This window comes from Balaenoptera borealis (genome assembly GCF_965194805.1).
Source record: "Balaenoptera borealis genome assembly, chromosome: 2".
Lineage (NCBI taxonomy): Eukaryota > Metazoa > Chordata > Mammalia > Artiodactyla > Balaenopteridae > Balaenoptera > Balaenoptera borealis.
In genome coordinates this window covers 66,221,388-66,248,709 of record NC_138867.1, presented here as the reverse complement: position 1 = coordinate 66,248,709, position 27,322 = coordinate 66,221,388, and the positions used below count along the sequence as shown (strand labels likewise).

General features: G+C 35.1%; 1 protein-coding gene across 19 annotated transcripts in view; it reads left to right on the top strand.

The window, feature by feature from the left end:
- Nucleotides 1-27,322, top strand: part of SSBP2 (single stranded DNA binding protein 2) — a 329,776-nt gene that overhangs the window by 266,061 nt on the left and 36,393 nt on the right. For 14 of the 19 annotated variants that reach the window (XM_082378337.1, XM_082378330.1, XM_082378340.1 and 11 more), the window contains 6 exons: nt 3,783-3,818; nt 5,618-5,672; nt 9,305-9,375; nt 12,214-12,292; nt 14,616-14,644; nt 20,227-20,325. In XM_082378337.1, coding sequence (XP_082234463.1) covers nt 3,783-3,818; nt 5,618-5,672; nt 9,305-9,375; nt 12,214-12,292; nt 14,616-14,644; nt 20,227-20,325 — 369 coding nt within the window. Of the gene's footprint in view, nt 1-3,782; nt 3,819-5,617; nt 5,673-9,304; nt 9,376-12,213; nt 12,293-14,615; nt 14,645-20,226; nt 26,296-27,322 lie in introns of those variants that run through there. The other 5 variants (XM_082378344.1, XM_082378345.1, XM_082378342.1 and 2 more) reach the window with 3 other exon arrangements.

Sequence of the window (27,322 nt, the reverse complement as noted above, 5' to 3'; positions counted from 1 at the left end):
AAATGTCTCTTCATTTCTTTTCTTCATTTAAATAATGTTTATTTTTTTTCCATATTTGTACTAGCATATTCCTTTTTATTATTTATTCTTAGGTGTGTCACAGAAAGGTTGAAAGACTTGAGCCTAACAGAGCTCAAAAATAAGCCCAGTTTAGGCATTTCCTAGCCAAGCTGCCCCGACTCCTTGCTTCTTGAAAGTCTAACTTGCTTGACTTTTTATAAGATATTTTCTCCTGATTTTCCTCCAGTCACATTATCTGCCCTTTCTTAACTGGTAATGTTCTTTAATTCCAATCTTGGGCCTTTTTTTCTTTTTTTCATTTTAACATTTTCAACTATCACTAAATCTAACCAAATCCTAGATTAAAGTCTCGTGCCCAGCACAAAATGGAAATTTATTCAATTGAAGCTTTATCTCTAGTCCTGATCTCGAATGAGTTCTAGACCTCTGTTTCTAAATATCTGTTGATCAGATCTAACTCAGTGTCTACTAGTGCTTTCCAATTCAACATGTCAGGTATTCCCCAAACTTGTCCCCCACTTCCTAAATTCCCTATATATAAATTAGTAGCACCATCATCCACCCAGTCAGCAAGTTGGAAACCTCAGAATCACCTTAACTTCTCCCTTCCCTTGTCCACCACACCGTTTGTCATCAAGCCCTGCGGAGTACATCTGTGAAAAGTCTGTCAGATTCTCTTACTCCTACTTATCTTAATCAGCCCTGCCTAGAACACTTTTTACCATCTCTTGCCTAGACTTTTTGCAATGGTCTCCTAAATTGTATTCACATTCCATAATGCCTCTAGAGTTACCTTAATAAAACATAAATTTGAACCTGTCTCTCTAAAACCTGTGACTCCCTGTTTCCAACAGCATAAGTTCACTCTGACCATATAGCCTCATCATTTACCACAATCCCCTATACATCCCACACTGCAGCAACTGTGTAAAATTACATGTACCATTTCCCTAATACACTGTGTACTTTCACATTTCTTTCCTAAATGCTGATCCTTCTCTTTGCCTTTCTAATGGACCCCCGCCCTCTCTAAGTCCTAGCTGCCCAGCTCAAATACGTCTTCTATACCCACACAGTACTTCTACCTACATTGTCCGATTTTGTTTCTCAGGCTAGGCTGGCAGATGCTGATGTAATTTACAAGAGTGCAGGTTCCATAAAGTGCTAGGGGTAGGAGCCCAAATTAAGAAATTAATTTAGAAATTAAGAGCCCATTTCTCTTAATGAGGGCAACAAAGACTATGAGGTAGAAACAGTGAGTGTAAGTCAAAATTAAAGAGTTTGACAGGGCAAAAATAGAAAGAAATTGAACTAGAGGTGGTAACAAACTTTTAAAAGTATTTTAAAATGTTTGTTATATTTAATGGTGTTTGAAGGAACCATGAAGAGGGAGAAGTTAAAAGTATAAAAGGAGCAAGGACTTAGGAGAATGGTATGGTCAGGAGGGGCTAGCTTTGGAAACACAGATTTTTTTTTCCTACCTGAGATGAATGGATGAAATTTTAAATCTATAAATAATGAAGTGTTTAGTTGAAGATGAAGGCATAGCAAGAATTTGATGGCTTTAATGTATAACAAAAGGGCAAAGTACCAACTCGGGATGGTATAACCACCAACGAGAGCCAGATCACAAAAGTCCATTGTTAAAAATTCAGGAGTTTTGTGAGCTGATTGTTAAATCATTGGTAGCTTGAAATCTGCCTTAGAGGAATATTTACACTGCATAAATAGGCAAATGCTACAGATTGGGAGTTTTCCCCCCTGAGTTTACTGGCACACCTCTAGAATGCTTTGGGGCTTCCATAAAGGCCGAAACAAAATGCTTCCAAGTGTTAGTGAAAACTAGGTTGAAGTTGGAGAATATGATTATGTTTTGGACCTTGTCAACCCTATTTTGTGTTTCTTACCAGGAACTCTCTACCATAAAACAGAAAAGTTGGCTAGAGGGTGATCAAAGAGTTGGAAATTAACAAAGTAGACTTCAGGATAATGAATTTAACATACTGGAGAGAGAAAGAAAATACTGGCAGTGGCATGGGGGAGGGGCACAGGCAATTTAGTGGGAAACTAATAGGGAAATAATGGACTTAGTAAACATGGAGGAATTGTGATGGGATAAGATTCTGATTGGAATATAGAATGTTATTTGTGAGTGCCATGAGGAACAAGAAAAATGTCAGGAAAGTTGTTTAGATCTCTGTGCAAAAACTTTTAGGATGTATTCATGCTCATAAATGGAAAAGGGGGTTATATTGGAAAGGAAAGGCAGTGAGTGTAAATTCCAAAGATCTAAAGAGTGGTTAGATCATATCTTGAAGTTGCTTAAGGATGATGGTAGGCAATAGAGGCAGAAGAACATGAGCCAGGTGCTAAAGTTGTAAGGAGATGAAAACTGGAGCCAACAGATAAGTTGGTGATTTGGAGAGGGCAGGTGCACATGTTTAAAATAATAAGCAGAGGATGGATAGTAGATCATGAACTGCAGAGGACCCTAGAGAGCAAAGCTATATTCATTCACCAAGTCGAGTAAATTGTCTACTGCCATAGGGATCCCCATACTCATAGAAGTGATCGTCATCACTAGTGATACTGGACACTCCGGTAGCGGCCACCTGCAGTGCTGAGTTACCATAGGTGGACCAACCAGAGGCTCAGACACCTGTGGTCTGTGCTTAAGGCAAAGCAAGGACACCAAACAATGAGGAGAGAGCTTTCAAATAACTCAATATTAAAATCAAAGGAAAACCATAACTTTGTTGTATTTCTTTCTGCTTACTTTATTATTTCATATTATTTTTAAGTTTAATTATCAGGAAGGAGTTGGGGTGGAGGGAACATTTAGGTACAGGCACTATAATCTTTTCACCGCTCTTAAGGTCCTATTTTGGCCCTGGCTGTCCTACTCCAAGAAGACAGTAATTTACTGGCTTTTTTCAGAATAAGGCAAAAATATCTCTTCTGGATGTGCAGAAGGATGTAAGCTAGTGAGTTTGTGTGAAAAAAGAATATTTGGATTTAACTTCTCTATTAATATCTACAGTTAAGGGGTTATTTTTAAATATATGTTTTCCAGTTTTCATTTCTTAAATTATCATAGCAATGTCGTATTAATACCTTCTAATCTCTAGAAAAGAGCTTAGTTAGGAGCTTGATTTGAAGGGAAAGAGGGAATATGTTACCCATATCTGATCCCCACAAATTAGTAGTCTTTGGAGACTTACATTAACAAAATCTTTTGCATTCATTATATTGTTTTCTAGAAGCTAATTGGAAAGGAAAGGGGGGAAAAGTGAGGTTTATATATCAAGTATTGACTACTGCATGAATATAGTAGCCTGAAACCTGTCTTTAAAAAAAATAATGTATCCCAGAATGCACATAAATTAGAAATTGCATCTGTAAAGGCTACTAATTTGAAAAATTCTGGTTTCCGGTTTTTAGCTGCACAAATATATATCTTTTTAATTACAAAATAAGTGTCATTAGTATCAAGCAGTGAGTACAACTGCCCTGAAATCAATATAACTTGAAGCTGTAATTCTATCTAAATTCCTCTTGACTAAAATTCTCTCTTTTTTGTAAATCAAGATAATTCTGCATTTTATTCAGTTTTCTAGCACTCAGACATATATAAATGCCTTTATCCTGTGTGATAAATTTTAAACCTTGACGAAAGTTAGAAAGTAGATTCATTTTAGGTCAGTCTCCATACTGCCACATGAATCAAAATATGTATATTTTTTGTCCTGTTCATGTTCCAGATACCATACTCCTCAGCATCTCCTGGGAATTATGTAGTAAGTACATTTGGGTTTGTTTGCTCATAAGAATTGATGTTATGTTCTATTTGGGCAATGAAATAGTTGTCCAGATGTTAAGAAGAGCCCCTGTGTGTTGGCCAAGAAGTGAACATCTGATTTGTACTGAGTTGTTTCGTCTGCCAACCTCAGTACATATGTTGATGTTCATTAGTGAAACAGTTATCAATCTGGCCAAAATTGCCCTGAGTACTGTGTTTTACTTCAGCATATGTTTCTGTAAACCACGCAGTACACTGTCCAATCATGAAGACAGCCATTCCAGTTACACAATGATATGCTTGAATTTGCAGTTCTTTAGAATAATCTGCACCCCCTCCCCACCCCACTTGCCATACACAAAGTCTAAGAAGACATTACGCTTTCTCCCAATCACAAAGATAATTAGATAGCAGAATAATGACTAGTAATTTGGGGGAGGAGGGCTAGTTTTCATTCTTAGAAACCGAGACCACTTCTTCTTCTTCTTATCACTTAGTACATGTTAAAAATTTCCAATTCTTTACATTCGTCAAATTAGCAGGTTTTACATGACCTCTTGAACTTGCAAATGACCTTTTAACCATCATCACATTATAATCCTTGCTGTATCTCAAGGCCATCATAAAAGATAATTTGTTTATAATATTTAGAGGGAAATGCCTAACAGAGTAGCAAGGATAAAACGGTAAAAAGAAAAATCTTTCCTAAAGAACTTTTCAGAGGTGGTGGTCAACCAGAGTAGGAAAAAAGGAGTACTTAGGAAGAAGATCAACACGCATTTTACCCTCCATGGAAACAGTGTTCTGTGAGTATAGCGAAAAGCACACGCTGTTTTGGACCTGTGAACTCAGTGCTCGGTATTCCTTTAAGCTATACAAGCTAAGCAAGTCTAACTTCTTGCACAATCTCTATGAAAGTAAAAAAGTTTGAGTAAAACCTATTTTTTCTTAAAGTCAATGAAAAATAAGCTTGATATATATAGTTTTATGGAATTATAGACTTATTTGAAAGTAAATTTAAGCTGTTTAATAAATAGCAATACATACATTATTTGAAATAATTAGTGGGTTATGTCTGTGCACTCAGAATGAAGCAGAAATTTAGCCACTTAATAGTTAATTTGACTACTGTAAGTCTGAACATTGTAAAACTCATTGCCTGAATTATCCATTTTGGTTGCACGAAATAACTGAATTAACTTGAGTCACGTAACATCCATTTCAGATTGATTGTGTACCTACAGCCTTAGAAACCCTCACATCAGTCAGCATTACCTCTCATTTCTAATTGATGTGATAGCTGAAGGTACAGTGCATCAGAAGTGTTGCAGTTGATGCTGGCAGAAGAAACAGCATCAATGTATTTTTTTAAACATATGAATATCTTCTGATTTTCAGTTGCCTATAAAAACCAGTGATACAAAATGTAAGAAAATTACAGTAAACTAAATCACAAATACACATGAATGATTTCTATTGTATGGGATTTGTAAAGGCCTTATTAAATGGTTTCTCCTTAACCTCCTTATACCTGATGTCATTAAGCCATGAATCATAAATCAGTGTTACAGGCTCATTGTTTTTGGAAACTTGTCAAAACAATCTCAACATATTTAAACTAAATTATATTTTGCATTACATTGAAATGATTGTGCATTCAAAGAAAATAAATTATGGAGAAAATGTATTTCCTCTGCTGTTTTCAAACTGGATTATTATAAAGTCTAACTTCTGTTTTTTCCTTATATTGTTTAATGCAATGCCTTATTTTTACTGAAATTTTGTGTAATTATTTAGGGTCCTCCAGGAGGTGGAGGGCCACCAGGAACACCCATCATGCCTAGTCCAGCAGGTATTGTAATCGAACTAGCCACGTGGACATTTGATTCTTAGAGTAAAATCACAAAATACAGGAATTGTTATGAAAGAAAGTTAGTAGTATTCTTTACCTCATTGGTGGTTTCACAAGTTGAGTAGAGGTAGCAAATAGGAAGAAATAGTGTTCTTAAGTAACTACTGTCCAATTACTTTAAGCATTTAGAAAACTCCTGTTGTGTAGGTAATAGATTTAATCAGAATGAAAACTGTGTTGATCTGTATGAATTGCCCAATAATTTATCTGACTAAAAGTTTGCTTGAGACTGTGGAAAAGATCCAAACCTCACAACTTAAGAAAAATTCTGCATAAGTAACACATGAAATACATGGATCCATTAGGTTTAATACAACAAATCAGACCCACCATATCTAGCATCTAAGATAGATGTGGACGTGCTTACAATATCATTTATCCTACACGTCTATAGGTATTTATTAGTTAGCTAACCCACTATGTAGTGAGGAAAGTTTTTTAACCTTTTAAACCAAAATACTTTAACATTCCTGGAATCATGTCGTTATTTTAAATATCTCTTTCATTTGAGACTTTAATACAAACTATTAAATGTGTTGTGTCTTGAGGCCTCTGATGGTAGCACAGCCCTCCTAGAAAGCTCCTGGCAACATGTCGCAAGAGCCGTGAAAAAGCTCATACCACTTGACACTATAATCCTACTACTAGAAATGATTGGAGGTACAATCCAAGAATCATGTAGAATGATGCTCATTTGTTATAGCCAATAGTAAAATAATAGAAACAACCTTCATGCCTAATCCGATTTTAGTGATATTTTTAAATTAATGTTTTATGGACTAAAATGTAGCCATTAAAATTATTATCAAAGAAATTTTAATGACACAGAGAAATAAATGTTCATGATTTAATACAATATGATCACAGTGTTATTTTAAAATATATTACACTGAAATCTGGGACTTCCCTGCTCGTCCAGTGGTTAAGACTCCGTGCTTCCACTGTAGAGAGCATGGGTTTGATCCCTGGTTAGGGAACTGAGATCCCGGAAGCCGCACGGTGTGGCCAAAAAAAACTAAAATATATTACCCTGAAATCTGACAAGTAGATAACAAAGAAATAGACTAAGACTTTGTCAGTTTTAACTTCTGGGTAATGAAATATATGGGAAATTTTTATAATTAGAAAATATTTTTTTATTATGTTGCACTGTTAAATTCGTATGTTCTTACGAATTTGTTGGAATCTAAGATACACAGAAGTTTGAAATTTAAATATCATTAATCATACCAATAAATATTTTTAAGTTTTGAATCTTTAATTTAGAAAAAGCATAAATTTGATGATTAATTCAAAATTTTACTTTGCCTCACTAACTCTTTGGAATATATCATAAATATTTCATGGATCTCTGTCCTCAGAACATCTTCAGTGAAGTGAAACAAAATTCATTGAAGATAGAAGTATATGAATTGCACATCTTGCCCACATTTGCAATCCTTTTGGTGAAGTTAAGGTCTAATTTATGAAGGTAGCATGTGATTAATAAATACTTTACTACATACTCAAACAAAGTTTTTGGAGTAACACTAAACTTTTCAGGTGATAAGTAATCGGATCACTTCTTCCTTTCAAGCCAGAAATTGCCACCAGTATATCTTGCTAGCTTTTCTGCCTATTCTTTCATGTACTTATCCTTTATCACAGTCAGTCCTCTAATATGAAGCCAATATCCCCCACTCTCCAAAAAATAGGTGCCAGAATATCTATTGTAAAGTTTTTTTGTATATAAAAATAAATCAGACATTTTCTAAAAAATACCAACCTTATTCACTCAATGTTTTTTCATTTTCAGATGCAATTATATTTGATTGGTCTTTAAAGCAATAAAGTTTTCTTTCTGCATATTTTAAAATATACAGCCCATTTTCCTTTCAAATTAATTGCTAAAATTAGTAAGTAAAATTAGTAAGGCTAATAAAGGTGAAGAACCATTTGAAGGTTTCCTATGTTTAAAAAACAATTCCAGCTTTTCTGAAAGATACATTTTTATGGGATAGAGTTTATGCCATGAATTGAATCTAAGTTAGTAGATATTTATTGTTTATAGAACACAACATGAGTAAAACATGGTCCCTTTCCTCCTCTCAAAGAAATTATAACCTAGTTTGAAGCAGGAGGGAAGAATAAGACAAAATATTAACTATAATGCAAAGCAGAATTCCATGGTAGAGGAGCACTCACATACTTTTAAGTATCAGGGGAAAACTTCATGGAAGAGGTAGCGTTGGCAAGGGGCCTTGAATAGTGAGAGTATAATTTCAGTAAGCGGAGATTGTGTAGAAAAGATGCTCAGAGGAAGAAAGAACAAAAATAAGGTGATGGAAAAGGATGATCATATGCAAGAAAGAACAAGTAGCCCGGGTTGACAGGAGTATAGTGTACATAAGGATGTAAAAATAGTTAAGGCCACAAAAGTAGATTAGGAGCTTACTTAGTTTAGTATAAACAAACAGAGGTCAACCAGAGGTGGGCATTTCAACTTTCTCAACAATATGATGTATTAATCTAGAAGTAAAAAATAATACTTAGGTTTATGGATCACTGTTTACAAACAAAGTATAAATGGCATCTAACCTACCCTAAAATAATAAATTAACGTCTAATAATCACAAAACAAGAGGAAAAGTAATTGCCCATTTCTCACTCTATGGTTATTGCCATGAGAAAGCAAATAATTTTTATCTTCTGCCTTGAATCAGTACAAAACATTTGAAAAACATCTTTTACAAAATAGAGGCCTGCAACATTATATTTAAGAGAACTATATAATTGTGGAAAAATAGAAAAGCATTTTATAATTGATAGTCCCTAAATGTAAAATATTAAGCCTTTCACTCTAGGCTATACATTATAAACACATATACTCAGAGACTTAATTAGGACTAGCTAATAGACATGAAATGTAAAATGTTACATATATTTATGTGGATATACACTACAGTTATTTTTATTATAATGAATCAAAAATAAAATGAATGAAAAGATTTTTATCAAAAGTTGTACTAGTGGAAGCTGGCTTTTACTTCAAGCAAGAGTATTTTCATTCCAGTTGTATAGTCTCGTTCTAATATCTTTCTGTGGGAACTAAGCCAGGATATTCCACCAGCTTTTATTAATTATTAGCTAAATAAACTATTTTTTTAAATTGGTCTATAAGAAGCCTAAGGAAATAATAAGTAAAAAGCTACTAAATCTGAATCTTAAGAGATTTCTGTTATATGTATACATATAAATTGCTTAGAGAAATCAAAAGATATCATGTTTTTTAAAGAAGAAAAAATTTACAGTAACTCTTTAGACTTTTAAAGTAATATTCCTTTTGATCTGAATTATTCAAGTGATTATTCCTAATATATTAGGTAGATATTCCTAATTTACAACCTCAGAATGATAATTTTTGGGTCAGAAAATGACTTACAGATATTTGTTTCTGGACATTAGTAATGACTATTTCAAGTGCTGTAGCTATAAATATGCATAAGTGTCCAGATCATCTTTGATTATTACTTTGTGATGACTTGGGCATAGATTATAATGAAAGATATTAATTCAGTAATATTTTGTTTCAGACTCAACCAACTCTGGAGACAACATGTATACTTTAATGAATGCAGTACCTCCTGGACCTAACAGGCCTAATGTAACTATGCATTTTTTAAAATTTTTGGAATGTATTTGAAGACTCAAACTCTAAGTACATTCCTTTTCCTTGATACTGTTTAAGCTTTATATTTTATTATCCAGGATCTTACTGGATATCAAAAAATCAAATTCTATGTTCTGGGTTGGAAAAAAACGTAATATATAACATGCATAACAAGAGATTTCATATCAGTATAATATAAATGTAAAAGAGAACTTAATTATAAAATGTTGATATGTAGCCTTATTTTATCTCGAATACCTAATAATTAATATTGACTATTTGAAAGTGACAGTTAATGTGTAATCATATGTTCATCTCATTTTACACATCACTAATTTCTCAGGTGGTTGTTTTTTTTTTTCCTGTTAAACTTGAAACTAAATTAGGAAGTTGAATATGCCTGTTTTTCTTTAAATTTTTGAAATCTGGAGTTTAAATATAGAACTGAAGCAGTTCTACAGAAAGAATTTGAGTGTACTTAATAAAGCATATGGTCATGATTTTTCCATGAACACTTACAGAAAAATGATATCTATAAGACCTACATATTAACAAAATATATAAGAAAATACAGTCAATACATAGGTATATATATATATATGAATAAAATGTAGCTCAAATTAAAGAAAAATCAAAACACATATAAAGAATTTCCAAAAGTATACCAAAAACTGAGGACAAAATATTATAATTGAGCTTCCTAGCAGTGAGGACAGCAAAGGGAAACTTCAAATTGTCCAGTATGTTATGGCACTTGAAATAGGGCTAGTCCAAACTGAGATGTGCTGCAGGTATGAAACACACCCTGGATTTTGAGAACTTAATATGAAAAAATATATAAAATATCTCATTAAAATTTTATACTGACTGTATTTTGATTGATAATTTTGATTATATAAGTAAATAAAATTATTAAAATTAACTTCACCTGTCTCTTTTTACTTTTTAAAGATGGCTGCTAAGAAATCTAAATTTTTTTACGTAGTTCACATTTGAACCTTACATATTATTTCTGTTAAGCAGCACTGCCTTCAGTTAACCAGTATTCCCTTTGTATAATCAAATAAATTCTTTTTCAGGAAAAAGAAACAATTTTCTGTCAGTAATGTCTAAAAGGTGTTTTCACAGAGATTTTAAAGAACACTGAATATGATCATGAACAATGTTCATTTTAGAAATGCAGCACAAATGTAGAAAAGCTCTTCATACTGCAATTTCAGATCTTAAAACTTGATATTTGAAAGGGAGGGGATACGGGAGGAAACCAGGAGCATATGGTACTGAAGACATTTCTGCAGACAGCTAAACTGGTATCATCCAAGTGTGTTCCATTCTGCTTCTCTTACTTGCTACAAAGATAAGAGATTCAAGAGAAGCAGAAGCTGAACATGTCACTCTTCCAAATGTCATTCATTTCAGCCAGAGGTAGTCAAAGCAAATGCCTGCTGAGGGCTAGGACTGCAGTATTATGTGCTTCAAGTATAATACCTACAGTCTTAGTGTTGTTTAACGCGCAGTGGGGGCCGGATAAAAGGACCAAACCAAGGAGGTTCACCGGCTGTTGGCCTCACCGGCACCAGTTTCTCAGCCCAGATCTAAACTATGCTTTTGAAAAAACCTGAAAAACAACAGTAAGTTCAAAGTTAATTTCTTTAACCTCTCATTAGAGGCATGCGTATTCCAAGTTGTTTACTGAAAAAAAACCCAAAAAACACAATCCATCCATGTGTTTTAGGCAACAAAACTTTAGGCAACAGAATTGGCATTATCCTGTGAAAATGTATAAGCATGTGGTTTGTGTGAGCACGGTGATGGAAAGCTATCTTCTTTCCACACAGAGTCGGTGGTATACAGGGTGTCCACTCAGGGCAATCTTCCCCCGAAGCCTGTATGATTAGTAACCACCACAATCCCATCGATACACATACATAACACGCAACACATTCAGTATTCTGCACCATACAACATGGAAGAAATGATTTGGGCATGGGAAATTTTAAGAACAAGTGTTTTCAGTAATCTATCTTAACTGTAAACATAAGGTAATTATAGACAGCCTGTCTTCAAACTGAGGTCTGAGTTTCCTTAGAAGTATTCCAGGGAGTTGAGGGAGAGACTAAGCGGGCAGGTCATGGGCTCTCCACCACCACCTCTACCACAGCACATCTCTTCACATCTGTGTTGTACTAGGCTTCTAATGTAAGGTTTCACTTGAAAATGAAATACCACTACTTTAAAAAATGTTAAATATAACTGCTATTGAATGCCTAATTGTGATTGAACTGACATAGTTGAGACTGCCAAGAAGACTTAGCTATATTCAGCTATCCCCAAGGAGCTAAATGTATTTAACCTGCAAGATGAAATTATTTATCATGTCCATTTGAACAAAGATAGATTGTCTGCTAAGAAAAATGTTAATGTTGGCATATAATGTTCAATTATTCTTATTAATAAGCCAATACCTTTAGCAGCTTCTTAAGAATTACCTCTGGTTTATAATAGCAAAATTTGTCAATAGCATAAAATACTTATCTTCTCACTTGCACTGGAATATATGTGCTTTCTGGTTAAGGATATCTGAAGAAAAATTTGGGTATGAATGAGGATTAGCCTGAAGATCTAGAACATAGAGAAGATGGAATGAGGGAAGTAGCAGTCCAGTTAGAGAATCTAGAAGGCTGGAAAAAAATCTAGGAAAATAATCTCCATAATTTGGAAATGAAAATAAGTTGTAGAAGTGTCTTACAGTGTTAAAGATAGGTATTGTGACATTGAGATAAACAATTGTTTTCAATGTGATCACAGTCATTTTCTCCATTTTTTAAATAGTTTCCAATGGGCCCTGGGTCAGATGGTCCCATGGGTGCATTAGGAGGAATGGAGTCACATCACATGAATGGCTCTTTAGGTAAGGATATTAAATCTGATGTTCAGGAATGAATTCAAAACAAAACCTTAATTCTACATAGTGAATATCATGACTTGCGAAGTTCTTCTTTGTATAGGAACTCATTTTGAAATGCTTCAGCTTTTATCTACAACTGATAGTTTAATCCATAGGATATTCGCTATGATGGCTAAAGATTATTTGGAAAATCAGATATGTGAGAATTGTTCTAACCTAGCTCATATTCACAGGTATTTACTTTAACTTATCAAAATCTGAGCGTTTATGATAAAAGGAGACACTGCTGCTTTGGGCACCTAGAGGACCATGGTATCCTCACAGTGGGTTTCTTTGTCTCCAAAGGTCTGTAGACACAGTCTCAGAGGAACTTCAGTCCTCTGCAAGAATTTCTTGATGTTGTTTTTGCATTTTAATGTTTGTCTCTTTTTAAAAAGTAAAATTGGTAATCATATTCTGGATAATCTGAATGATTCTCTTAAGAGAGAACACTGCCCACATTGTCTGTGTTCGTGATAAAGCTGATTTCAAGTAGTGCAAATAATGGTTGTAAACATACTTCATAAATGATGTGTTCTTACCAAATGAAGCCCAATATCTGCAAGGTGAACAAAAAGTTTCACAGCAGTGAGAAACAAAGACAAGTGGTACAAAATTGACCTGGTCACACAGCATACTGTATATGTAGGCAGGCCAAATGCAAAACCAAAACAAGGGGAAAAAGACATTTATTTTATGTTTGTATGTTTATCATCATCATATATCATAAACTATTTTAAAAGTTGACAGTGGGGTTGGAGGTTTGTGATAATTTTTTTCTTTTGAAAAAGAACCATCTTTTACTTAAGTTGGAGAAACTATGCCATGAGTAACTCAGGTTATACACGGATTTCACAGCCCCACCCTAGGTCAGGAAATGCCATCCTCTGATACTTCAAAAAGCTATGTAACTTCAATAATCAAGAAATTATTTACAACACTTTGATAGACTTTTTTTTTTTGATAGACTTTTGTGCTTTTAAGGATCCATGCTTGTTTTGCCTAGTTTTCAAAATGTTAATTTGCACTGTCCAGTTGTGATAGTTACTAGTCATGTGTGACTATTTAATTCTAAATCAAATTAAATGTAAAATTTAGTTCTTCAGTTGCACTGCCACATATCAAGTGCACATAGTCACATGAGCTAATGGCTATCATAACAGACAGCACAAGGAAACATTTCCAGCATCACACAAAGTTCTACTGGGGATAGCACCATTCTAGAATTTTACTTTCTAATTTATTGCAAAATAATTTACTTTCCAATCTTTTAATTTGTAAAATCATTCACAAAAAGATGGCATTTGGTCATAGTGAGAAGATTCTCAGTTATATTACTCACTAGAACAGAATTTGCAGAATAGTTTCACATATACTTGTCATCTATAATGAATATTGTATATATTTATAGATACATAATTGCATATATACATTCAGTACTTAACATTATGCCTATTTATAAACTAATGTTAATAAGCCTTTACTTTATTTGTGACCGTCTGCTGAATGCTGTACTATTAAAATATTATAATATTTTTATGCCAGGAAAATTATTTAAATAGTTAAAAATAAAGCTAAAATTGTGGCAAGGATCTGATTATTTTTCTTTGTTACCTAAGTTATGATTCCATTTCTTAAGTAAGAAATTAGTATTGATTGTCCATTTCTCCTAAGAATTAAAATAAAACCACAATGTTACATTTTGAAAACATTTTTACTTTTGATGGATTGCCATGAATATTTGTTGCTGCCAAAATTTTCTTAAAAATATTATACTTTGATTTTGGTTATTATAGTAAAACATGGTTCAGAATATTGTCAGGTATTGTTGCAAATGCCTGTTTTGTACTTTATCAGATGTACAGAAGCATCATTTCAGAAAATAGAGATCTCTCTCTCTCTCGTTCTCTATTTACATATCTATAAATATATATATACACATGTGTATTAGTGTACAAATTTTAAAGTTTTGAATTGAGTAGGATATATATGTCTACTGTTTCACTTTCAGGAATTTATGATAGCAATAGTTTTTTATTCTGCCATTACCAAAAAAAGTAGATGATTGGGAAGGAAAGGTACAACTCTTCCTTGCATTTGCCATCAGATGATACTTACCACACAGTATAAGAGAAAAGTAATTTTTTGAGATTCAAAAATCCAAGAGATATACACTGCAAATACATAGAGTGTACTGCATTACTACATTTGTTTATTTTAAAGGAGTATTTAATTTACAGATAGAATCATTACCTAATAAAGGCTTTCTTTCCATATTTTGTTTTAGGCTCAGGAGATATGGACAGTATTTCCAAGGTGAGTATTATGTATTGTGTGTTGTTTTTTATCTGTGTATTATTCCACACAGAACTCTTATTAAGATTGAGAATAACGTTATGAATTTTGTTCTTAAAGAGTTTGAAAGTAGAAGGCCAGATATAATTAAGTAGAAGTGTAAAATATTAATGCATATAATCTGTGGGAAAGGGTAAAATTAGTCTTTTAAGAATATTTCAAAGCATGCTAGGATTCATTTACAGGATATGCTATACATGATTAATTGATACCCAAGCAAATAATAATCAGTTTAATCACATTATGATGTTACGCATTTGTAAAGCAAACTGACATACTATAGATAATCTTTTGAAAATGTAAAGAAGTCTAGAGCAACACGAAAAGAGGTAAATTTGAAAAAGTGGTTATTATATGTTGTAAGGGCATTGCATTTATACATCTCATTTGTCTTCCAAACCCTTATCAGGCAATGCTGATGTCCTCAATCATTATTATAGTTCCACAAAATAGAGTAAGAAAGTAATCAGAGGAAAATTATATTAATAGAAGTAGGAAAGTGACCCTTCCAATAGCACATGTCTCTGTTTTTCCTCTGTCAGTCGTCTGAGTATCTAAAGTTAATGCTTTGCTAAGATGCCGTATATTTTTTGAAGAATACCTAAATACTTTTTAGGTCATGATGAATTTTAAAATACTTCTCTGTGGGTCAAATGTATATTTAGAATGGCTGATAAGAACTAATTATTAACTACCACTAGAATGACTCTCTCAGAAGTCTGCTTTATATCAATAAATAGAGAAATTCATTAAAGGATGACTTCATTTTTAATTCCACTTTGAATTTATATTCATGTATAATAAAGCAAAATTCCTGATGCCAAGAAAAATAAAATGAAGTTGAGCTATAGAAACTTATAAATTAAGACTTCAAGCTAAGAAAAAAAAAAAGAGCGTTTAATTGGCATTCTGACATTGTATCTGCATCACTTGGCTGCTTGGCCTAGGAACTTCATCATGCACTTTGCATGTCTGTTTAGAAACAATCAGGAAGATCTTTTTCTTTTCTAAAAATAGATATATACAAACGGCACCATCTTAGCTCTGTGAGAAATAGTATTAGGTAAGCCTTCAAAAACCTTGTTTTCAAAATAAGATTCATTGTATAATACCATTAGAGCCTTCTTTCTGGGAAGCACCTTTACAAACCAGATGACCATGATTGTATTGGCTGTCTTAGGTATCTAACAATTGATGTTGGCTGAATTGTGCTTTGTGGTCACAGTAAAATGTCTGAAGTTATATTTGAGAAACATATTCTAATGTCTAAAGATAATTCTTCATTACACAAAGGCGGGAACATCCAGATTGCTTAAGGCCGTCTTCGTAACGTTTCCACTGACATAACCTTGTACACTACATAGATGTAAATGAAATTCTATATGGGAATGTACTTTGTAATTTATAAAGCACTTTAAAAAATTTAAAGGGCCATAATGACAAATGAAATACCATCTTCTAATCTGCCCTCATATCAGATCTATTGCTATTCCTTCTATGCTTATTTTCCCCTTCCTATAACCAGAAGCAAGTTTTTCCACCACACTGTGCCTGCTGCTGATAACATTCTCTTGCCTAGTGATTACTGTTTATTCTTTAAGCATTAATTGACCACCCATTGTGTACTTTTATGTACTGATTATTGCCTTGTGCACTATGGGGAAATACAAAAGACTTCTTTAAATACAAACATAATCTTTGCCCTCAAATGGTTTGTACTTCGGCAGGAATTCCTTCATTCAGTAAACATTAATATGCCAAGGCATTATTCTGGGCTATGAAATTCCAAAGACAAACAAGATATTGTCTCTGCCCTCAAGAAGTTCAGTATAACTAAGGAGACCAAACAAATACAATAGGGAAAAACTTTACAAAGGAAAGTTCAAGTACGTTTCAATTGACATATGAATTATGCCCAAGGGAATTCCCCAGCGGTCCAGTGGTTAAGACTCTGCACTTCTACTGCAGGGGGTACGGGTTCGATCCCTAGTCAGGGAAATAAGATCCTCCTGCATGCCGCGCGTCGCAGCCAAAATAAATAAGTAAAAATAAAGAAAAAAAATTTAAAAAAAAGAATTATGCCCAAGTAATAAACTTGCCACTTAACAATGTACTAGAAATGACTGGTTGCATCCACCTTCAAATGGGCTCCTAAGTGTCTCATTTCAGCCCTGCCCCCACGCCTCGTTCCTTGGCTCCAGGCTCTAACCAGGCTGTCTGGGTGATGGTACCACTATTGTCTGTCCCATCTCCACTTGTCTGTCGCTTTATCTATAATCAGCAGCATCAAACATATTGTACAATTATTTTTTCCCTACGTCTTCCGACTCACAGCTGAATTTTTCAGCCTTTTACTCCAAGCTATGCAAGTTGTCACTAACTTCGTTTTCCCCACCTTCTTCCTTTTCCACCTCTTGTCCGGCCATCTCAAGAAGCTCTCTTCTCCCTTTTCTCTTTTTTCCTGGGCTCATTCCTTTTCATCCTATTCTTTTTCTAGTCATTCTTATTTGTGAATCAGAAGATGATCTTAACCACTTCTGCTTAGCAGTTGTGTTCAAAATTGCTCTTGGGTCTCTAGCTGCATCTTCCTAATTCTCCAGTTAAACCTGTATTTTGTCAAGCATCAGTATTACATTTTTTAAATTTCTTAACTCCATTTTAAGAAGTTGTTTGACCAACCTACGCCCTTTTTGTGCATTATATTCTTGCCTTGTTGATGCAATCTACTGGAGACACTGCACACAAACAGCTACAGTTAAATGCAGCATACACACAGTTCATTGCCACCCACCGTCATAACCTGCTCTGGGCTGGTGTTTGGAACCACTGTCTTAGCTGTTCCTCAGATACCAATACTGAGTATATCTTTAGCTATATCTTCATCATGTCACCCAGTGACCATGGACAGCACAATTTCCTTAAGACTCCTCATTGAGCAACTTTTGTTGTTTTCACAACATTTTGCAGAGATTACCTCAGATTTTTTAAAGATGTTCTATCATTTCATGATTTTCAAATATACCCAGTGAGCTAGATAGGAACAGGTTTCAGAGATCTGATACTAGCTCAGTTTTGTGTGTTGAATGTGTCCTTTTAATCTGCCTCTCAATGTTCTCATATACACCACCACCACTCCCCCCTAAAAAAGTTTAATGCTGAGCCACCATGCTATGAAAAGATTGCATGGAAAACAGAAGCAACACCATGAAGTGTTTTATAAGTATTTAAATATTACTGTAATGTTACTTTCAAACTTCAAATATTTTTAAATCAACACTTTGAGTCAGGAATCAGTTTGAAGGTAGCCAGACTTTCAGAATTGCAAATCAAGAAATGATATCACTTCGATGTGGAGTTTAAAAAAAGGATACAAATGAACTTATCTACAAAACAAAAATAGAGTTACAGATGTGGAAAACAAACATATAGTTACCTGTGGTAAGAGGCGGGGGATAAATTGGGAGATTGGGATTGACATATACACACTACTATATATAAAAGAGACAACTAATAAGGACCTACTGTATCACACAGGGAACTCTACTCAATACTCTGTAATGGCCCATATGGGAAAAGAATCTAAAAAAGAGTAGATATATGTATATGTATAACTGATACACTTTGCCATACACCTGAAACTAACACAACATTGTAAATCAACTATACTCCAATAAAACTTTTTTAAAAAAATAAAAAAAGAAATGAGACATGGCAAAAATGCAGCAGAGTCTGGGAGCACCCCAGTTTAGTCAGAGATATGCTGCTCCTTTCAGGGCACCTTACGTACTTAAAGCTAGGAGTGTGACTATTACGCAAGGATGGAGAGGGCTCGTTTCATATATCTGTTTGAATATGTAAAAGTATGCAGCTTCCAAATACATGCTCAAATACCCCTGTATAGGTATGTTAGATTATTTTTTATTCCAAGATTGCCAGTTTCTCCATTATGTATGAAATGACAAATCTGCCTTCACCAAAGACTTCTAGATTTGGGGTAAATCTTATAGTGTTTTTATAAATTTGCCCTTTTTTGAACTAAGTAAGCATTATCATTCCTGCTTTCAAGACACAGTTGATTAATAACTTTATTCACGAGTTGTAGCTTAGTTACCTATAGCTTAGTTAATTGCACTTCAATTTTACTTAATTTTTTTTTTCAGGAAATCAGGTTATCCATGTTCATTTCAAAGTCCAGTTACTTTATACTTGGGAAACTAACATTTTCAGAGGAAAAAAAAATTTTCCAAAAAAAAAAAAAATAGAATCCTCTTTATGCCATTAAGCTGTGGTTCCCCAGCCCTTGGGGTTCGCTGGCAAATGGAGCTCCTACGGACTTCAGAGGATCCCTGTTCTCAGATCCTCCCTGTGGGGTGCACAGCAGGACAAGATACAAGATCTATTTCTACCAGCTCATCTACCTGCCTCTGCTTTACAGTTTAACCATATTTTTAAAAAGCACATATTCTTCTGGGGATAACCCATTCATGACATTTTCGTTTTTATTGCCTAACTTGGTTTTAGTTAAGTCAAAATCCTCAGAGCAATTTTGTTTAAAAAATCTAAAAACTTATTCGAAAACAGAATATAAAATGGCAACGGCTCAGGAAAAAACTCTAAAACCTGGCTTACATTTGAAGTAACAAGTAAAAGTTTTTAACCTTGAAGTTTATTTTTACAAGAATCCCTTAGTCACGGTTGCAATCCTGTGTGAGCATGGTTTATACGCCGCTGCCATTCTGTATTCCCTATCGACGTGGAGTATCAGATGACCTCACGTGGCTAAAATCGCACAGCAAAAACGACTAGCGAATTTAAATAGAATATAAAGCAGTATACTGTTAACTTTGTGTTTGATTAGATTGCTAATATCAGCCATTTCATCTTAAAAGTTTCAAATAAATCTGCTCAAACAAATGATAGGAAAGGGTTCTAAATCACTCCACCTCTGAGCCTCCTTTTCCTGTACAAGTACATACTGAATTCTCAAGTCCTGAGGTATTTATTTCTCTTGTTCTTAACTCGTTAACCATTTTCCTTTTTTCCTTATGGTTCATATAAAAATAATGGTTAAAGTCGTGTTACTATGTAAACCACATGTAGAATTAAAGGGAAATATTTATCAAAACAGTGACCTTTCAAGTTTGATTAGTAAAATCACCCAGGGAAGTTATTGTTCCATCCCGCCTGATCAGTGTGTAGACTGCACTCTTCATCATGCCCCTCCTGGGAATGTTTCTTAAACTCTCCAGAAGTCTAGGAACTATGAACTGAGAGTGGGAAATGGAATAAATGATTCTGAGACTAAGACGAAGAGTTACAGTGAATTATTTGGGGTTTTCTGTTTTTTAATTTTCATTTGGGAAAGCATTAGTACTTGTCAAGGTGCAAAGAATGAACAGAATCCATGGTAGAAGTCTGAGATTGGAATTATAAGTCTGCTTTGTCCTTAGAGATGATGGTATAGATTCCATGTTTGAAACAGTACCATGTAAAAGGGAAATTAAAATCTTCAAAATGCTTTGTTTTCTAAATCTTGTTTACAGAATTCTCCCAATAATATGAGCCTGAGTAATCAGCCGGGCACTCCTAGGGATGATGGCGAAATGGGGGGAAATTTCTTAAATCCTTTTCAGAGTGAGAGTGTAAGTATTCCCTTGACTACATTACTATATCCAGATTTTATTTCTGAAGCTCTTCTTTAGAATAAATGCATAAAGCCATTATTACGACTGTTTATCTAGAGTTCAATAGGTTGATCTTTTAAAAGTTAGAAAACTAAGTGGAATTTCTTTGAAAGTATTAAAAAATAAACTTTCTACTCCGATTCTATGTACATAGTTACAAAGACAAAAACTTTAATCCTAATTTTCCTTTAGAAAACATCCACCATAAAGGAATGTACTAGAAACAGGTTGCATATGTGATCGTTTTTATAAATTTTTCACATTACTAAAATGTCTTTGATCACTGCAAAACCAGGTTTATTCTCAGTGCTGTCCTGAAAGCTCTGAAAATTGTCTCTAAGCTGTCTTTACATTATGCACTAGACTTTCCTGCCTTGTATGTTAACGAGTTATTTACATTTAACCCGAACGGGATATCCACGTCGTTTTCTGTGTGACTATAGTGTTAAGCAAAGGCAGTATCATTTCATGTCTCCATAGGAGTAGATAGGCGCAAATGGAGAAGCGATCAAATTCATTCCTTCATTTGACAGTCACTGAGCACTGACTACAGGCCACAGACAGCAATGTGCTGGGCACTGGAAAAACCAAAAGGACAACATGGTATCTTTTCTCAAGGACTTACTGCATTATACAGTAATTTATTAACTAAGATTTCACATAAGAAGCATCTATAGAATTTTTTAAAATACAATTTCCCAGAACCCTCCCTGGACCCAGCGAATCAGAACTTCCAGGAGCGGGGCCAGGCATCCTCCCATGTGGAAAAGCTTTGTCAGTGATGCTGATGCACATTCTCTGCTAAGAACTCCTGAACTGGAATAAAGGAGTTCAGAACCCAAACTAGTTTCATGTTCATAGAATCAGCGCCTCCAATACGTGTACCGCCATCATTAAAATAATGGAGGATCTACCAAACTATAAACAGAATCAGAAGAGAAAATTACCTTCATTTTGCCCAGACCTTTATCAGAGGTGATGCCATCAGAATTTGAAGCGGTGGCTAGTAACATACCTACTTTTGCGCAGAGTGGCTGCTTCCCAAAATGGAACCCAAGATTGAGTGTTCTGCGGTTTCCTTTACTTCTTGGTGTTGACCTAGCACCTCGGCATGGGACAAGACCTCCCTTGTTTTTAGACTTTAATTTCCGTTAAAACTAGAAATAGTATGATGATCTTTAGTTTGTCTGTTTCATTTGTAGGATATTTATGATTAGTGAGAACCAAGAAGGTAAACATAAAAACTCATATTTAAAGAAATCAGAAGATTAGCCTGTCAATGATGAGGAAATAGAAAAATATGAGGAACTATATAGTTTTTCATAATGCTTAGGATTATGGGATGTCTTAGAGCCCGGTTCTTTCACTAGTTTGCTTCAAGACTATGGACAAATTAGTTAATTTTAATTAATTAATGTTCACTTTATCTAATTAGAGACATTAATTTCATTTTATGCTAATTCTTCCAGTAATGGTATAATTCAGTGAGGTATATTATAATTAATTCAGTTCAATTCAACATGTATTGAGCCTGCACTATGCAAAGCACTAGGTTAAGGACAAAATATTCTGAAACAAACATAACACATCCCTAACCTCAAAGAATGCAATCTGATGGGAAGAACATGTTTACACAGCTAATTAAACCATACGTCAGATTAATAAGTGCTACAATAGATATAAACCAGGTGTTTTAAGAGCACCAAGGAAAGTATTAATTTTGTATTGGAAAAGAAAACTTCTTTAAAAAGGTTCCACGTGACTTTAACTTTAGGGGCAGCGACGACAGGAACTCTCCCCTCCTTCCTTCCCAGATTTGTTGTGGGCGACTGCCGCCTTGTTTGCCAGAGAGGGGAGCTGCTTCAGAGTTGGCATCAGAAAGCTCTTCATAGGGATCAGAGAATCAGATAGAACAGGACTTAAAAAACTACTTTGTGCAGAATAAAGACCAGCCTCATCCTTTAACCCCAAGTGGATTATGCACATGCTGGATAGCAGATCCCTCTGGGAATATGTGCGTAGCATATAGAGCCACTGGAGTAGGGCTTCCCCCACCCCTGACTCCTGGCCCAGCCTCGCTACCCTTGAAGCCAAGAAGCAGGTAAAACGCCAGACTGCTGTGCAGAGTTAGCAGAAAACAGAAGCTGCCTCCTGTCTCCCCCCTCCCTCTCTCCTGTCCCCACTAGAAAAGTCCCCAAAAGAGAAATACTTGGATGGTGGTTGAGAACCTGCACAACCGCCTGGAGGGTAGTGCAGCCTTGGAAGCGGGTCCACACTGGCTGCGCTGTTCTGTCTGCTGGGTGAGGGGTCTACATGCTATGAGTGACACCCTGGTTATCTGTGGCTTCCTCTATCACATCCACACATTTTTGTTTGCACCTTTTTAAAAGATCAAGAAAAGAGAGCAGAGAGGAAGAAGACAAAAGAGATTCATTGCTGTCAAATGTAGTAAGGCCTTAAAGAAGTAAATAGACTAGGTATTTCCACTAAGTTAGCTTTACTATCATCAAGGAAAAGCAGGAGGTCCAAGAGGGAGGGGATATATATATACATATAGTTGATTCACTTCACTGTACAGCAGAAACTAACACAACATTGTAAAGCAATTATATGCCAATTAAAAATAAATAAATAATTTTTAAAAAGAAAACATTTCCAGTGACTAAGCATGCAAACTGAATTCTAGTGGTTTTTAATGCACGTAAGTCTGAAAAGCACAGATTTTTGAACATTCTGCCTTTTGAGGGTTTGTCGGTCTTTATCTTGAAGTTTAACCACATAAGAGGCCTGGGAAGAGAGCAAATATCTATTGACTGATTATCATGTACCGACACTATCCCAGTCACCTCACACATGCTACTTAATGTAATCAATACAGAAACAGAAATGTCCAACCCAAAGGCAGAAACCTTGCAGTGCCAACACACTTTACGCAAGAAAATAGGAATCAAAAAATGTTTCAACATTCAGGCTCTTTTGGGGGGGGATCAAAAAAAAAGCCTTTATTTCAAGAAACAAAGATGCCCCCTAGTGTTCAAACTCTATAAAATGTTTGGCTTTAAAAACAATACAAAAAAGCTTAATTCAAAGAATAGCGCTTCATGCCTCTCAAGTAAAGAAAGCAGTTAGTTTTATTTCTTGAATTAATTTAGCAGAATATTTTCACCATAGCATTGAACTATAATCAACTGAGCAAACATGCTATTAAAATCATGGTGTCAAGTAGAAATTATAAACAAGGTGGTAGATCATTTCCTATTACCCTTACTGCCTTTTTTTTATTTTCTTCTATTGTAAAGAAATCACATATGCCCCAATTTTTTTTTTTGAATAGTCACGTACACACTAGATTTATTTCACTTTAGTTCAGCTCAGGTACCTGTAGTATTATCTTTCATTAAGAAAATAAAATATTATATAGATGCTTAGAAATATAAATGGGAGATCTGAAGTGCTCCTGAAGTGTTTGAAGAGAAATGTAAGATCTGAAGTGTTCTTGAATTGTATGAACAGAAATGTATGCACATTGTTCAAAGATTTAATGGATATTTCTGATGGAGTCCATGGTACATGAACTGGGTATAATAAATTCTCTAGCTCATGTTTTACATGCTAAACCAAACACTGATGCAGTCAACAGCATTGTAAGGCCATTTTATCATTTGATTGAGGAGAACCAGACTCACAGAATAGTTTTGAATGCTGTGATATCAGGTTGCCCTGATATCACAGCATTCTGACACAAACACTAGAATATGTCATGGCATATTGATGCAGCAGTACAACAGAAACATTGCAGTGTGGTCTCAGGACAATACACCATGAATATTTTATGTCTCTAAATATGATACCCCATTTAACACTTGCTCTTCTACTTCTAGAAAACGGTAAGCCACTTCTACTTGAATAGTAATCAATAGCAAAATTCCTTTTTGCTGGCACATTCTGTGAGTTTCCCTAGAAAGTTTGCAATTTCCCTCAGTCTTACTTAGTTGAAGCAGTTTCAATAAAGGCAGCAGCAGATGAGCAGTTTACAGCCTTAGCAGTGCAAATAGCCCATCGCTTATAAAGACAGTCACACACAAATACAATCTATTTTACTGTACCAAATACACTTAGGGCATCATTTTACAGTTACTTGTACTATTCAAAATTTAAATTTAATTAGATGCTTGCTAATTTTTGAGCTGTATTGCTTGGAGATGGTGCTTCCATCCTTTCTGACTGAATCTGGCCCTGACTTTCTTGTTGTACCCTATTTTCCACTCAGTTTCCTCCCTGAATAAGCCTAACTCTCTTAACTTCCCAATGAATCTGTAACAGATTCTCATTTTACTGTAAGATTTGCTTAAGACATTTGAAATAACACAGGTTAAAAATCCTAACAATTGCCAGTGTTAAGAAATGGGAGCAACCAATAACCATGCTTGGTAGCATGGAGAATGTGAGAGAATGTGCATATATACTTGTCTCTATATACACATACTTTTAATGGTATATAATTAGAATGAAGGCTATAATATATTCTTAACTATATTCCCTAATGTTACATTACATTTGAATGAACTGGAACAATCCTTGTGAAAAAAGGATTCAGGGATTTTTAAAATCTGATTATTCAGGGTGTGCATTAAATGAGATGGTCTCTAGAATTAATTATGACTTACCCAGAAAATTTTTTTCCGACATATCCTTTGAAGTCCTTTTTAAAAAAGGAGACTTTAAAAAAGCTTTAAAGTGTTTCACTGCTTTTAGATTGGCACAATATACCCATTAAAATCTTTGTCTTTAAAATAATGATTGATGATCTAGCTGTGCTATTTAAAATTAAATACAGTTAAATTTTCAGTTCCTAAATTACACTAGCTACGTTTTAAGAACTCAGCAGCCACGTGTGGGCGCTGTGCCGGACAGCACGGAATAGCACATATCCATCATCACAGAAGGTTCTACTGGGCAGTACTGATTGGCTCACCCATCCTTACTATAAATAACAGTAGCCAAAGAAAGCATAGATTAAATTTCCTATGCCCATTTTGCCATATTCTTATGTTTTCTACTTTCAATGAAACCTTAGTATCCATTTATCTTCTTGTTTAGTCCTGCCCCTAAAAGTCAAATGCCAAAACATGATTATTTTGTCAAAGGTTGTGGATAGGTCATGGCAGTGTGCTGTCATTATTTGTAATGGAGATTTGCATGGTGTCTCCTGATGAGATGGGGGTAGATCCCCTCCCAGCTCAGGGACGGGGTGGGCTCCACTTCACTGATCCTTCTCAATGATTGTTTGGGGGCTTGAGGTTTTGTTTAGCTTTGCTTTTTTGTTGCCATTATCAAGCATAAAGGGGGAGTTTTTCTATCAAACTGAATCCCCTTTCGCTTCTCTGGCGGTCTCCCCTTTATATCACCCTACTCACTGTAATCCAATGTGGAAGGTCAGGAACATATATAAATAAGCTTTCCTATACTGAGGAAATTTGAGGCTATTAAGGGATTAACAAGTAGATTTTTCCTTGATTTGACCTGTGTTTAAAGGATTAACAATCCTCCCCCTAAGGTCCAGTGACCCGTTTTCAGGCCTAGTCATCTGCTTTTACTCAGGATCAATGTGGGTTTTTGGTTTGAGCACTAGATCAAACTCTAATGACTTCCAGTCCAGACTTCTGCCAGCTGAGCCACTGTCAGTCACCCTGCGCTCTTCCCTGGGAAATCCTGCTTTCTCCATATTAACAAATCCATCCCTATCTAGTACACACCTTATACCTCGTTTCTGGTTCCTGCACAACCTCCGCTCATTTGGAATTCACTTCTTTCTGTTCTGTCTGTTCCTTTTTTAGAAGGTTCATGCTCCCCTTCCCAGGACCATCACTGTTCCTGGTTAAGCCCCTGCAGCCTGGGACCAAACCCTCTCACTTTATCTGCCTCTTTCCATGAAAAAAGGAATTCCCTTTTGCCCTGGTCCTCAGAGGTTCTTATAAAGCATTTAAAATATTTAAGAGGTCATATTAAATATGGAAACCGTTACCACTTGGAAGTAGATGCTCCTCCTTCCCATCACAGGTGATCTAGAATGTGCTGTCCAAGATGGTGGCCACCAGCTACATGGGGATATTTAAATAAGTTAAAGTTAAATAACATTAAAATTTTAGTTCCTCAGTGGCACTGGCCACATTTCATGGGCTCAAGTTGCCACATGTGGCTAGTGGCTTTCGTACTGGACACCACAGGTTGTGGAACGTGTCCATCGTTGAAGTAAGTTCTTTTGGGCAGAGCTGCTCTAGAACTTTTCTGTCAGTCTATTTCTCAAGCATATGAGGGTAGATTGGCATCATTATCTAAATAATTGCTGTTTGTCATTTGTTAAGACCACTTTTCCAAATTTCTGAAAGTCTCGCCTTTTACCAATGGTCAGCCTCAAACTGACAAGTAACATGTAACAAGAATGCCCCTACTCCCACCCAGAAATGCTTGTGGATTGAGATAGGAGTCACAGCTTCAGGGAAGAAGTTTATATGCTAAAGTATAAATCAGACTCTTAAGTATTTTCTAAATGCTTTAATAAGGATTTCTTATGGCCAGCTGGGAGTTATACTATTACTCCAGCATTTACTGAGCACTTTCCATGTATTCAATAAACACATAGTTTTAAGGGTTTTACACTCAATCCTCCCAAAACCCCTTTAAGATCGATACTATCATTAAGCTGATTTTACAGGTGAGGAAACAAGCACAGAGAGGTTAGTAACCTCCCAAGTTTACACAGCTAACAAAGACTATCCTATCCCTCACATGTATTTGATTATTATGAATCACTCTTGGACTAGATTTACCCAAATTGTTCCAAGGGCCTATGAAACATGAATCTGGCTAGAAGGAGAAAGCTGAGGGACTAGGTACTTATCAAACCCTGAAGCTCAGAGAGAGAATGAGACTGCTTGCTTTCCAGAGGAAATAT